At 50.2% G+C, this 14,257-nt stretch overlaps 5 protein-coding genes across 5 annotated transcripts; 4 read left to right on the top strand and 1 right to left on the bottom strand.

The window, feature by feature from the left end:
• Positions 1-104: 104 nt before the first annotated feature.
• On the top strand, positions 105-3,876 carry VC83_04605 (uncharacterized protein). Its single transcript, XM_024468234.1, has 3 exons — positions 105-492; positions 548-923; positions 975-3,876. Exons 1-3 carry the CDS (start codon positions 172-174, stop codon positions 3,599-3,601), a joined length of 3,324 nt encoding a protein of 1,107 aa, XP_024322534.1. The 5' UTR covers positions 105-171; the 3' UTR covers positions 3,602-3,876.
• Positions 3,877-3,922: 46 nt separating this feature from the next.
• On the top strand, positions 3,923-5,961 carry VC83_04604 (uncharacterized protein). Its single transcript, XM_024468233.1, has 3 exons — positions 3,923-4,163; positions 4,221-5,594; positions 5,648-5,961. Exons 1-3 carry the CDS (start codon positions 4,107-4,109, stop codon positions 5,777-5,779), a joined length of 1,563 nt encoding a protein of 520 aa, XP_024322535.1. The 5' UTR covers positions 3,923-4,106; the 3' UTR covers positions 5,780-5,961.
• A 259-nt stretch (positions 5,962-6,220) lies between these two features.
• On the top strand, positions 6,221-9,065 carry DHH1 (DExD/H-box ATP-dependent RNA helicase dhh1). Its single transcript, XM_024468232.1, has 3 exons — positions 6,221-6,593; positions 6,649-6,721; positions 6,771-9,065. Exons 1-3 carry the CDS (start codon positions 6,550-6,552, stop codon positions 8,262-8,264), a joined length of 1,611 nt encoding a protein of 536 aa, XP_024322528.1. The 5' UTR covers positions 6,221-6,549; the 3' UTR covers positions 8,265-9,065.
• Positions 9,066-9,122: 57 nt separating this feature from the next.
• On the bottom strand, positions 9,123-11,447 carry VC83_04602 (uncharacterized protein). Its single transcript, XM_024468231.1, has 2 exons — positions 11,426-11,447; positions 9,123-11,371 (listed from the first exon to the last, which is right to left on the bottom strand). The coding sequence occupies exon 2, from the start codon at positions 11,358-11,360 to the stop codon at positions 9,585-9,587; it is 1,776 nt and encodes a 591-aa protein (XP_024322529.1). The 5' UTR covers positions 11,361-11,371; positions 11,426-11,447; the 3' UTR covers positions 9,123-9,584.
• A 139-nt stretch (positions 11,448-11,586) lies between these two features.
• On the top strand, positions 11,587-14,247 carry COG3 (Golgi transport complex subunit 3). The gene is made up of 3 exons (XM_024468230.1): positions 11,587-11,759; positions 11,813-13,516; positions 13,566-14,247. The coding sequence occupies exons 1-3, from the start codon at positions 11,646-11,648 to the stop codon at positions 14,100-14,102; spliced, it is 2,355 nt and encodes a 784-aa protein (XP_024322530.1). The 5' UTR covers positions 11,587-11,645; the 3' UTR covers positions 14,103-14,247.
• Positions 14,248-14,257: the final 10 nt, after the last annotated feature.

Below are 14,257 nucleotides of genomic sequence, written 5' to 3'. Positions count from 1 at the left end.
ATCGCCCCTCAGGTCCACCCACTTGGCCTGGTCCACCCGATTGTCCGATAAGATAAGAAACGCTTGGACCATCAAAAACTGAATCTCAAATCCATACTTTCTCTTGATATTGATACTCGAAAGAACCTTGAACTACCTCTTATCCCCACCGAGCCCTTTGGCTCCCATTCAATGGAGCCGCAAACGACAAAAAGGCGCAAGCTTGATACAACTGCTGAAATGCCCCAGGCTAGCGATGACTCCAATCCCTCCGTTCCAATGGGCGTGGCGGCGACACAAAACCCAGCTGCGACAATGAAATCGCATAAAAGCAGCAGCGCTGCTGCACCTTTCGCGGGAGATGCATACAATTCAAGTCTATTCAAGCTTCAAGTAGAGGAGATGTTAGTGGAAGTGAAGCCGAATTACGCAAAACAACTGGGTCCTGTTGGCAACGTTTTGCGAAAATTGAAAACACTCGTAGAGGCCATTCCGGACCGTGAAGAGATGCCAGTAAGCAACTGCGCCAACTTTTGAATCCAATATCATGTGCTAAACTGTTATGTAGTTTCATGAGGCGACAAAAGTTCTACTGAAAACCCACAGGGTCATGGTGCCTTTCCCAGAACCAAGGCCTGACAAGACAACAGCCTATAAGTTGGCATATGCGAAGCCGTGGAACGTAAACGTGGTGGGCAGCTATCCGTTGAAGAACATGGAAAAGGCAGACAGTACAATGGTGATCGATATGGTTGTGACCATACCAGCGTCTATTTTGCAAGAAAAGGACTATCTCAACTACAGATACTTCTACAAGAGGGCATATTATCTTGCTTGCATTGCTGTAGGGCTACAAAACGGGGAAGAGGAATCATTTGATCTCAGCATGGAGAATCTCCACGGAAACGACTTACAGCCTGTTCTGGTTGTGAAACCAGGAAAGGGTAAGCCTCTCCCCGCCGACTTAATTAAGTGCCCTTACTGATACAAGACAGGTGGTGAGCCAACGGAATTCTCGAAATCTCGTTGCGAGATACGCATTATTCCTGCCTGCCCTAAGGGGTTTTTTGCTGACAGCAAATTACACCCCACGAAGAATTCCATCCGGCCTAAAGCTGGGCCAACTGGCGAGACCGTTGCACCAGCCCCTACCCCATTTTACAATGCAACTCTGCAAGTTGAATGCAACCACGAGGCTTATTTGAAGCTCTTACACCAAACTGTGAAATCGGCCGAAGGCTTCGTGGACGCTTGCGTCCTTGGCCGTATCTGGCTTCGACAACGTGGATTTGGAAGCTCTGTATCGGATGGTGGCTTTGGAAATTTTGAATGGGCCGCGTTGACTGCGCTATTGCTACAAGGAGGTGGCCCAAAGGGCCGCAAGGCCCTATCTCCCGGTTATAACAGCTATCAGCTCTTCAAGGGCATGGTACAATATCTAGCCACAAGCAACATGGTGGCAACACCAACTCTAATTCAGGCTGGGGATCCCCCCATTCCGAAGTCACACCTACCAACATTTTACGATGGCCCAAGAGGGCACAATGTATTATTTAAGATGTCAGCTTCGTCTTACGACATGCTCCGACAAGAAGCACATGTTTCCCTCGCCATGCTGAATGACGAAGTTTTTGACCAGTTTGAGGCTACGTTTATTCTCAAGAAAGACAACCCTCTGCAACAATTTGACAGCGTCATCAAAATCGATGGCTCGAGCGCTACTGGAACTATAAGTCCTCAAGATCACAGATCTAATAATTGGCTGTTAAGCTCGAAGATATTTAACGTCCTGAAAGAAGCCTTAGGCGACAGGGTAAAGCTTATTCATGTTAAATTCGACGACCATTCCCGCTGGAAGACAAAGAGCTTTCCGCCATCACCTTCTCCTCATATTCAAGTTGGCCTGGTTTTCGACCCAGAACATATTCACAGAGCTGTTGACCATGGGCCAGCTGCCGAGGACAAAAAGGCAGCAGAGACGTTCCGTAACTTCTGGGGCAACAAGTCGGAGTTGCGGCGTTTTAAGGATGGCAGTATCCTTGAAAGTTTGGTTTGGACGAAGACTCCTAATGCGTCGATATTCGAACAGATTATTGCGTATATTCTCAACAGGCACATCGGTTTAAACCCCAACAGGGATCTGTCTATTGTTGGAGATTCTTTCGATGCCCTCCTACCGGACTCAGTGTCAGATACGGCCGCATTTACTTCTCTCAAGGAGTCATTCAAGACACTGGAACAAAGTATCAGAGATCTCGAACAGCTACCATTGCAACTCAAGCAACTTTCTCCTATTGGAGCACAATTGCGCTCCTCATTCATTAATGCACCTGATTACGGACCCCGCAACCCGTTACGCTACCCTGCTGAGGTGTTGATCGCCTTTGAAGGATCTGGTAGATGGCCAGATGATGTTGTGGCTATTCAACGTACCAAGGTCGCTTTCTTAATAAAAATCGGAGAGCTGCTGGAGCTTACTAGCCAACGCTACAAGGCCAAGCTTGGTCTTGAGAATAACGACGAGCCGCTTCTGAACTATCCGTTCCTCGATATTACTGAGCCATCTGGTGCAGTTTTCCGTCTTAGGATCCACAACGACCGGGAGCAAACACTACTTGAGAACCAGGTCAAAAGCAAATCAAGCGACGCACATAGTGCAATTGCTGCGTTGGCACAGTATAAGTACATGTTTTTACAGCTGCCGCTTCACACACAATCAGTTGCTACACACTGCACCAGATTCCCCCTGCTGTCTCCCACCATGCGCCTTGTTAAGAAGTGGTTCAGCGCACATATGCTCTCCACCCACTTCAGGGAAGAGCTCATCGAGCTTCTCGTCATCCGAACATTCCTGCAGCCTTACCCATGGCGCGCTCCTTCATCAAGCATGACAGGATTCCTGCGCACACTCCAGTTCATCGCTAGATGGGACTGGCGCAATACGCCCCTGATTGTGGACTTTGGTGGAATTATGACTAGCAAAGAGATCTCCGCCATCAACGTGCGACTTGAGGCATGGCGCGAAGTCGACCCAGGAATGAACCGCGTTGTGCTTTTTGCGGCGACGAACCACGATGTATCCGGGACGACATTCACAGATGGCATGCCGTCAAAGGTCGTCGCATCGCGCATGACCGCCCTCGCGCGATCTGCCTGTAAGCTCTTGAAGGAAGAAGGACTACAACTTGATCCCAAGACACTGTTTGTGCCTTCGCTAGGCGAGTACGATTTCGTTATCTACCTGTCTCCCAAGTTTGCAGGATCTCGCCGCGGCAAGAGGGACGCCAAAACAGCCAAGTTCAAGAATCTGGACATCCAAACTGAAGAGGATCTGCTCTATGTAGGGTATGAGCCCGCGAGGCTGTATGTTGAAGAGCTAAGGGCACTGTACACTACCACGATGGTGCTGTTCCACGATGAATCCTCGAGCAATGTAATCGCTGGGATTTGGAGCCCCCAGACTGCGACGAGGGCGTTTAAGGTCAATATGCCCTATGCAACAAAAGCTCTGGGCGGTGGGGAAGAGACGGCGGGACAGGTTGCAATCGACAAAGATGCTATTATGTCGGAAATGGCAAGGTTGGGAGGGGATATGGTGTTCAAAATAGAAGTGAGGCGCTGATACCCTAGGTCTCTTTGTATCTAACTTACTATATTACTGGGATTGAATAAACAACAAGTTCATAGACAATATTCGCATCGTTGATATCGTTCGGTATGTGATAAGTAGTGCATAGTTTGTCACAGGGCATATGCCCTGTTACCGACGGGGCCCATGCATATGTCAAACGCGGCATCCCTCCGCTGCGGTTTTCGGAGCCTTCCGCACAAGGCTGAGGGCCTCCTCGACATCCTATTGGTGCCCCGGATCGTGGAAGCCGAGGACAAGCATCTTCCACGAGGGTAACCGTCTTCCCGCATAATGCTTCTTCCTCTACTGCCCGTGCGACTCCTAGCACATAAGAGCTACCGGGTGCCATTTCTCAGTCTTAGCCGATCTATCTTGTCACCTTCATATTGCAAAATAAATTCCATAAGCCTACCTGTCAGTCGCATTGAATTGGTGAACTGTAGGATCGTTCCTCTAGACCAGCACCTTGTTGTCACTTAAAATAGCATATATCAAAATGCCGTCCGCAACGCTGTCCATGCGTACCGCACGGGCGTACACCAAACATAGCAACGTTCGTACCAGATCCCTATTTGCTAATTGACGTTCAGCTTGCTAATTCTTGTTACAGCATGCCATCCTCTTTGCTCGCACGTTTGCGTCGACTTCCAGGAGGGCTGATATCAACAAGGTTCTCCCATCTGCCGCTGAAGCCATCAAGGACATGAAGGCGAACTCCACCCTCCTCTGTGGTGGTTTTGGACTCTGCGGTGTTCCAGATACCCTGATCGACGAGGTGTTGAAGAACAAGCACATCTCGGGCCTGACAGCCGTCTCCAACAATGCTGGAACCGACAACTCGGGTTTGGGCAAGCTCCTAAAGTCGAAACAAATCAAGAAGATGGTTGCAAGTTATATTGGCGAGAACAAGACATTCGAAACCATGTATCTCAGTGGCGAGGTTGAGCTGGAACTTACCCCACAAGGAACACTTGCAGAGCGTTGTGCCGCTGGTGGCAAGGGCATTCCAGCTTTCTATACCCCAGCTGCTTTTGGGACCGTTGTCCAAACCGGAGAGCTGCCACTTCGCCACAACCCAGGTGGTACTCCAAAGGAGTATTCTTACCCTAAAGATGTTAAGGTCTTCGATGGGAAGTCATACCTCTTGGAGGAGAGCATTAAGGGTGACTACGCCTTCGTCAAGGCCTGGAAGGCCGATAAGCTCGGTAACTGCCAGTTCAGACTCACTGCAAACAACTTCAACGGTGCTATGGGACGTAACGCAAAGATGACCATTGTCGAGGCCGAGCATATCGTCGAGCCAGGGGAGATTGCCCCGGAAGCTGTCCATCTCCCAGGTATCTACGTCAAGCGCGTTATTCAGTCTACCTCAGAGAAGCAGATCGAGAAATATACCTTCAAGAAGGAAGAGAACGAAGGCGAAGAGGGCGCCAAGAAGGCACTTGGAAGCGGCGAGGCAGCAGCGAAGAGAGAGAGAATCGTAAGAAGAGCTGCGAAGGAGTTCAAGAACGGAATGTACGCCAACCTCGGCATCGGCATGCCCATGCTCGCCCCAGCCTTTGTCGGCCCAGAAGTCGAGGTCCAGTTGCAGTCTGAGAACGGAATCCTTGGCCTTGGCCCATACCCAGTGAAGGGCATGGAAGATGCGGATCTCATTAATGCCGGAAAGGAGACCGTCACTCTGAACCCTGGTGCGGCTGTGTTCGGAAGCGAAGAGTCGTTTGGAATGATCAGAAGCGGCCGTGTCAACCTGACCATCCTTGGTGCTATGCAAGTCAGCGCATCTGGAGATCTGGCCAACTGGATGTTGCCAGGTAAGATAAAGGGATTTGGAGGTGCTATGGACTTGGTGAGCAACCCAGGGATGACCAAGGTTGTGGTCACGATGGAGCACACCGATAAGAAGGGCAACGCCAAGATAGTCAACCAGTGCGCGTTCCCATTGACCGGGAAGGCCTGTGTTTCCAGGATCATCACCGAACTCGTAAGTCCCACTGGGAACGAAGATTGCTGTCGAATATTGCTAACATGATACAGGGTGTGTTTGATGTCGACTTCGCAACGGGTTTGACTCTGATCGAGCATGCGGATGGCGTAACAGTCGAGGAGATCAGGTCGAGGACGGGGGCACCATTCAAGGTTGCGGATGATCTGAAGCCAATGTTATAAGTGATCTAGCATGCGGCATATTTTGTTATTTTGTTATAGGGGGGCGTTCTTGCATCTAGCTATCTGTACAGTACTAAGTTACAGGATGAGCGGTTTATAGTACTAGAGATTGACTGAAGTTGTGGTGTGGTGTTGGTGTCGATTTCAATTTTCCAGTAACTTATAATATAATAATATCCGACTTGTATGAGACAGTCGTCTGTTGATCCCTTGGCCCGTGCACCCCCCAAGCGTGTAAATTGTAAGGGTACTGCACGGTACCACACTATACTTGAACTATGCCTTAAAAGAGCTGTAAACCCAGGCGGTGAGCTGTACCTGGTATGTACCATAGAGTATGCTATATCTTCGCTTGATGAGCCAATCTGCGCTGAGCTCCACCTTCCCATGAGGAATCCTTAAGGGATCAATCCAACCTCAACTTTGCCGCATACGCAAACACACAACTCTTGAGGCTGACAAAGAAACACACTTACCACGCAAACATCCAGACATCAACAGCCCTTAAAACCTCCTCAACCACCAACTTCTTACCCACGAGCAGTGTCAACACAATACCCGAGCCTCGAGCCACTCTACTCACCCACTACCCCTCAGTCGACTTCATAAGTTGGCCCCCCAAGGCAACAAGCCGGAAGCCCTCCTCCGCAACCCTTTGATCCCCAAGGCGACAAAGGAAAACATAACATAACTAGCGGCTCGACGCTTCCAAATAACCAGACCTCCCATATCAAACCCTTCCATACTCACCAGCACATCTTCACTTCACAATGGCGGACGCTTTAGCTGGGAAGCTGGAGTCCACCACATTAGGGTGAGATATAACAAGCTTCGTTATGTAAGAGTTGTCTCACTGACAGTGTCTACAGCAGCAGCCAAAACGACCCAGACTGGAAAAAAAAACTGAAGATCCCAGCGAAGGACAACAGACAACAAACTGAGGTCGGTATCACGTTCGCTGGAAGAAGCGACATGTTGCTAAACTATTTAGGATGTTACCGCAACCAAGGGCCTCGAGTTTGAGGAGTTCTCCATCAAGCGCGACCTACTCATGGGGATTTTCGAGGCGGGCTTTGAGAAGCCATCACCCATCCAGGAAGAAGCTATCCCAGTCGCCCTCACGGGCCGAGATATCCTTGCCCGTGCAAAGAACGGAACTGGCAAAACCGCTGCATTCGTTATCCCGGCGCTTGAACGCATCAATCCCAAGAGCTCCAAAATCCAATGTCTTATCCTCGTCCCAACCCGCGAGCTTGCTCTCCAAACGTCTCAAGTTTGCAAGACCCTTGGGAAACATCTTGGCGTAAATGTCATGGTCACAACCGGTGGTACAGGGTTAAGAGATGATATTGTTCGCCTCGCTGAGCCTGTTCACATCGTTGTCGGCACTCCAGGACGAATACTCGATCTTGCAGGCAAAAGTGTTGCAGATCTCAGCGAATGCCCCATGTTCATCATGGATGAAGCTGATAAACTTTTGTCTCCTGAATTTACACCTGTCATTGAGCAGCTTCTTCAATTTCATCCCAAGGACCGCCAAATAATGCTTTTCAGCGCAACCTTCCCTCGATCCGTCCAGGCCTTCTCCGTTAAGAACATGGACCAGCCATACGAGATCAACCTCATGGACGAACTCACCCTCCGCGGTATCACCCAATATTACGCCTTCGTTGAAGAGAAGCAGAAGGTCCACTGCCTGAACACACTCTTCTCCAAGCTTCAAATCAACCAATCTATCATCTTCTGCAACTCCACAAACCGTGTCGAACTCCTCGCCAAGAAAATCACAGAGTTAGGATACTCTTGCTTTTACAGTCACGCTCGCATGCTTCAAGCTAACCGCAACCGTGTTTTCCACGACTTCCGTAACGGAGTCTGCCGCAATCTTGTCTGCTCTGACTTGCTCACTCGTGGTATTGATATCCAGGCCGTTAACGTTGTCATCAACTTCGACTTCCCGAAAAATGCCGAAACTTATCTCCATCGTATTGGTCGCTCTGGTCGATTCGGACATCTTGGATTGGCGATCAACCTGATCAACTGGGACGACCGCTTCAACTTGTACAACATTGAGAAGGAACTGGGCACAGAGATCCAGCCTATTCCCGCCATGATTGATAAGAATCTATACGTTTATGATTCGCCCGAGAGCATCCCGCGCCCGATTTCCAACCCTGCACCACGTCAGCAACCTCCAAGAGAGCAACTTCAGATTCAACAGCGCGGCGGTCAGGCACTGGCAAACTACAGCAATGGACGTCAAGGCCCACCCGGCGAGGCACAGCCTCAAGCCCAGGCCCAGGCACAAGCCCAATTACAACAGGGCCAGTCTCAAGGACAGCGCCAACCATCGAACCAACCCCAGGGTCAACAACGCAACCAAAACTTCTCCCGGGGCAACGCGAGGGTCGGAGCCCAACCCGGCCGCGGCCGCGGATTCGACGGCGCAAGAGGCGGCAGAGGCCAAGCACCTCCACCATCGTAGACCGCACTAGTTGCGGTCTGGCAGTGACTGGATGGTTCTTGTTGCCTTGTACATATTTATATTTCTTTTGGACAACCCTAATAATAGGATGGGTAGGCGAGCACCACTCTCTCAGCAGATGGGCGCCCATTTGATTCCACGGGGTTACGACTCACTTTGCCTGGAGTTTGGTTTCCCGCTTTGGCGGTGGACTTGACAGTCTGCACAACAAAGTTGCTTCCGAGCGTGCCAAATAGTTTCTTCTAGCTTGTACCATATGAATCTTTGTCTATCTAGGCTACGCGCGTGGCGTAGAATGAGATTGAAGGGAAGTTCTTCTGGGGCATATCTTACGACGACGGGAGAGGTGGAGTGTACGACGGCGATGGCGGCGGTGGCGGGGTGCCCTGGCGTTTGGACTGAGCGAGGTTCCAGAAGATGTCCTGGATCCTTTAGCTGCTCTGCTTTATGGGACAACATTCGGCATGGCGTTATAGGGATAGAGATTTTTTACTCGGCCTTTTTCGTACCTGTTCTGCTTAATGGCGTGGTCGGGGGGGTTGGGGGGGTGGTACATATCATCTATCACGAGCTGCACTGGCAGTGCAAATGCTCGATGATGTTTATGATGGGATGATTTAGAGACAATTGATGGTCACTTGTTGTACGATCCGAGACGATGAGCCTGGGCCTAGACGGGGAGGGTGGATGATAAAAAAAACACAAAATTAGTTTTTTTTTTGGAGAGTTTGGAGCATAGAACTTAGCAGGATTAGGCCTGTTTCCGTGTTGCAGATGTTTTAGCAAATATAATCCTTCTCTAAATTTCTCTCGGTGTTGCAATAAATATTGAATCAGATGTGAAAATAATATTTGAGTTGAATATATTAATTTCGAGATTAAAGGCGGTATAGATAGTATATCTCCCCTCCGCCACACCAATAATCGGACATCTGCCTTTATCTTTATAGAGATAGGATTGTTCCATAGCATAGACCTTTACTATCCCCCCCCCTGAATGATTGTAAAGACCCGCTATTTTGAAGTTTGTGGAAACCCACTTATAGCGATCGGTTTAGGTAAAAAGGCGTAAATAAGATGAGATCACTGGCAGAGGCCTTTTGACAAAATAGTGGATGGTGACAATCATTCAGGGGGGGGATAGTAGATCCGGCTCGTCCTCGTCTTCGCCTCACCACTGTCCTCGTATCCAACTTCAAACTACCATACACGACCAACTGGGTCTGTCACCCTCATCGGCCATCCACCCTCCTTTTTTTACATATCCCTACCCGGATTCCGCCCCGTCAATAATACACCTATAAATACGAACCCTTACCCTTATACAGCACTATACACCGCTGTCACCCCCCTCCCACACTCAACCCTCTGCTCCACCTCCACCGTCCGTCCCCCAACAACAATCTTCTTCCTCGGCGCAACCTGAAACCTAATTTCCGTCCTCTTCCCAATATCCCGATCCCGCCTCGCATCCAGCGGCGCAATATACGTCGGCACGCTAACATTATTGCGTCTCCCCGTCCCGAGCTGGAAGAACTCATTCCCGCCCCAAATCAGCACGTCCGCGCCGTAATTGGTCTCATTATCGCCATCGGTGACGACATTCGTTACATTGGAGATCTGCGCCGAGGCATGCGTGGTTCCGATGCTCAGGCGGCCGACGCGGATGGGTACGGTGGTGTTGGTCGACTCGTCGTATTCGCAGAGGCCGGAGAGAGCCTTGATCTTCGACGGGACACCCTGGGTGTGCGTCCAGCGGTTATTACCGAGGGTGCCGTGTATCCCAGTTCCGCAGCTCCATGTATCAGCCGTGATCCTGGGTGTGATCTGGACACCCCCGGAGCCGTCGAGGTTAGGCGTGCTGGGCTTGGCGTCGACGGTGAAGAAGGTGTCTTTGCCGCCGGCGGCTACGTTGGTCACGAAGGGGGTTAGGTTCGAGCCGGTGTAGAGTTTATCTACTGGGAGGAGGAAGGGGGCGTCGAGGTGCGATTTTTGGGGGGTGGGCTCGATGCCGAGTTGCCCGGCTGAGTTGTCGCCGAATGTGAAGACGCGGCCGCGGTCGTCGACGCAGACGGAGTGGTAGTCGCCGGTTGCTATCTTGGAAATGCGGGTGCCCTTAAGGCCCTCGATTTCGTGAGCGGGGTGGTGGAGCACTTCTCCGGCTGGGAGAACGGAGCGCATCAGGCCTGGGATTCCGAGTTGGCCTTTGGCGGGGAAGGAAGCGTGGGAGGTGGCGGAGGAGAAGAGGCGGCCAGAGCTTGTGAGTAGAAGACAGTGCTCTTGGCCGGTGCTGATATCGGAGACTTTCTCTCCGTAGCTGAGGTTGGGTATTTTGATCTCCTCGTAGCTAAGAGGGGACTTGAAGCTCCACAATCCGAAGAGACTGCTTTGTTTCGGCTTAGAGTCTTCAATCTGGGCCTTGCGGGAAACGGGCAGAGAGAACACCGAGCCGTTCTTGGCTAGTGCTATGACCCGATCTCCTGATAATGATATCTTTGTGATGTTCTTTCCAGTAAGGGTCGCAGTTGGGCCCGGCAAGTCTGTAGAGTAGCCGGCGCCCCATTGCAGGACATCTCCATTCTCAGTGACTGCCGCTCCAAAGTTGAGATCAAGTTTTAGATCTCGCAAGACAAGGCCATCAAAGTATGCGATCCTCCTCGGCACTTTAATTGCAGGCTCATTCGATTCCGGCGCAACGACGTGGCCGCTATTCGATCCCCATGCAAATACTCCTGGATTTTCCCAGCTCTTCTTGATTTGTATGTGTTGGGGGCTAATCGCCTCCCTATTCTCCTCTGCAGATGCAGGCTTCTTCCTTTCTTGCTCGAATGTCAATTCAGCAGGAGGGATGTGAGTTTTTGGAGCCTTTGCTTCTGGTGGTGTCCTCGAATAGGTAATCGCATATACGGCTCCAGCTCCTACGATTGCCGATACCAGTAGTCCAGTCCGACGTATAGCGGCTGACCTGTCAGGAGTTGGTGGGCCACCATCACTGGTATATCCCCTGCCGTAGCCTTGTGCTTGTCGAATGTTTCTCAGTATGGCAGAGGCGTTTTGCCTTCGGTACAAGGGCCTGATTCCCGTTAATAAGGGCATTTTGGCTGAACCTGGAATTCAAAATTAGTACGCCATCGACATAATGTATTGGATCCGAATATTACCTTGTGCTGCTGAGAAAGTCAAAAGCTCCTGTTGCCGTCATGACGGCGGCCGAGCAAAATGCCTTACGGCTTGTGGTTAGCGGACTTTGGGTCTAGGGGACAGTTCGCCGTCCACCACTAGTAACTGCCACCTCAGACCGCCCCATCCCTCCAAATACGACGGCCTCGCGGCAACACAGCGTCCGTTATATTGCCCATTGTTGGTGGAAATCCACTCGCAATGTACGAGGACACTTGGTACAGCTTTGTGCCAGACGTGAAGCCGAAGAAAGATGACAGCTCGGGGCATAAGCTTACCCACCGGCGGAAAGAATCACTTTTGAAGCAACCAAATGTAGGTGGGCTCCCACCACATATTACATTGGGCGGGATTGATAGATGTTTTAGGAGAGCGACGTTCAACCAGCGAATCCCCTAGAGCCCTTGGATGAAGAGGAGTCTTTAAGTAAGGGCCCGCCACAGGCTACCATTGCCCGCAGGGCGAAGTCATATACCGATTTCTACCATGTTGCCCACGCCCAGATCACCAAGGAGGCCAGGAAGATCCGAGAGCAAGAGCTGAGAGCTTTGAGGTTGTTAGAAAGTGGTGATAATGCATCATACGAGGGCAGATATGAGATTGACGACGCGGTACTGTTAGATGTGAGCCAGGATGAGTTCCAGCTTTACAGAGACCAGCTGGCGCTTTCGGAACGACATTTGGATAACTTGGTGGAGGATACCTCGAGAGCTTTGGATTTACTGTCGAATCTGTCGGACTCATTTAAAGCGGTTGAGGTGCAAACAGCTTCCTTCCAGTCGCAATGTGAGGATCTTCTTCTGGAGCAGAAGCGTTTAAAAGATCTCGCATACGAAGTTGGAACGGACTTGCAATATTACTCATATTTAGAGCCCATTACTCGGCGGCTGAATGCCCCGGGAGCATCCACCATGATTGGCGACGAGAGTTTCGTGGAGATACTATCAAACCTCGATGCCTGTATAGTGTTTATGCGCCGACACCCAGAACATAAAGAATCAGAGACGTACCTTACGCGATACCAGACTCTTCTTACTCGAACTTTCAGCTTGTTGCAGATTTCGTTTACAAATTCGATTCGTACCAAACAAACGGAGGCTCGAGCTATATTGAGCAAGGCTGCTAAGTTGAATACCACTACAGTATACCTAATACAGGCGCCCGACATTCATCCTACTGGGAATCGCCTGGAACGTTCAATCGAGCATATAATATTTATGGCAAGGCCTGTCTATGATCATTCGATAAAGCATGATCTTCAGGGGGGCAAGGAGACTGCTGACGGTTATTATACTCTGTTCAAATCGTTGATGGATGAGTACGTGCTGTCAAGGAAAGGTCTCATGAGCGAAGTTCTGGGTCAAGTTCTCAATGGCACAATTGCAGAGGATCACGACCCGAAGACAAAGTTTGGCAAATATGCTCGCGCCTGTTTCAATACTACTTTAGAAGTATGCATGAACGAATATTCGAAGTATGGCCTTTTTTTTTCCGGCAACAGGCGTACACATAATAAGGGCCGAACCGATATACACAAGATCTGGAAGAGCCAAGAGTCCCAAACAAAATACCTAGAAGACCTCTGTTCACTGGCCTTTCGAGTTCTCGAACCTCATATTCAACGTGCGGACACAACGACAACGACTCAACTCGCGCTCTGGCTAGACAGCTACGCCTCTTCAGCCGACGGGAATGACGACGAATCGTTTGATGGAGCACAAATCCCAGATGGGAACAGAGAGCTAAAAATACACTTGGCAGGCCAGTTGAAGAAGCAGACCACCCAAGTCATATTTACCCGAATCAAAGAGATTCTATATGCCAATGTATCTCGATTCTTTCCAAAACCCGAAGACCTTGAGCCAAAGAACTCGACGCAGCAACCGGCCGAAGCAAACCGATCTGGTGAAGATGCTAGCGACGCATTGCTCGAACCTGCGGATACAGATATAGATGGCCGGGCGTATAAGGCCCTGGGCGATGGATTTTCAAATTCCTACAAGCCTCTAAAAACCGGTGCTCAGCTGCTGATTCTCAACAACGACTTGACATTTGACGCTAATATTGGCATGGTAAGTCTGCTCCTTCAGATGAGTCTGCTCCCAAATAATTTATTGTTAGGGTATGGGTGAAATGGCATATGAAATCATTCACGAGACGTCCCTGTCTATAATGCGAGCCTCGGGAGAGGTTGCAAGGAAGGATAAGATTGATTCGTATATTTTCGCCATAAAGAACCTGGTTCTACTGAAGAATCTCATCCTTGCTTATGAAATCTCCGGAAGTCGCCAAGCAGCGGCGCTCGACTTCACTCGGATGTGGACGACGTTCTCCGAGCTCCGCAATCGGGGCGGCCTCTTTGACGTTCGCGCCTATTATACGCTTATCACGACGGGCGAGCTGCTCCCAGAAGTAGTTACGACGGTGCAAGATGCGCGCGTTGAACTTGATGGGCTGCTCAGAGAAACGATTACGAAGTTTAGAGAGGAATGCGCGGGCTTGCTCTGGAAGCGATATGGATTCCCACTGCCAGAGAAGTCTCGGGCTGGCAAGAAGAAGATACAAGATAAACTGGAGGTCATGTTCACTCACGAGCGAGAGCTGCGAGAAAATCTGTGGGCTGCCGTAGAGGAGACGTTGGCTGAACGGAAGAGGTGATCTTATGCACTCGGAGATGGCAACCCGATAGTATAAATACAAGTAACGGGCTTCCAATCTGATGGAAGTTGGCCTCGAAAGAAATAACTTTTGGTAGCCATACCACGAGTTAGTAAATACAGTAAATTAAAGTAAAGGATAGCCATTAGAGAGCT

This window comes from Pseudogymnoascus destructans, assembly GCF_001641265.1.
Source record: "Pseudogymnoascus destructans isolate 20631-21 unplaced genomic scaffold scaffold_15, whole genome shotgun sequence".
Lineage (NCBI taxonomy): Eukaryota > Fungi > Ascomycota > Leotiomycetes > Thelebolales > Thelebolaceae > Pseudogymnoascus > Pseudogymnoascus destructans.
This window is presented reverse-complemented; position numbering and strand designations above follow the sequence as displayed.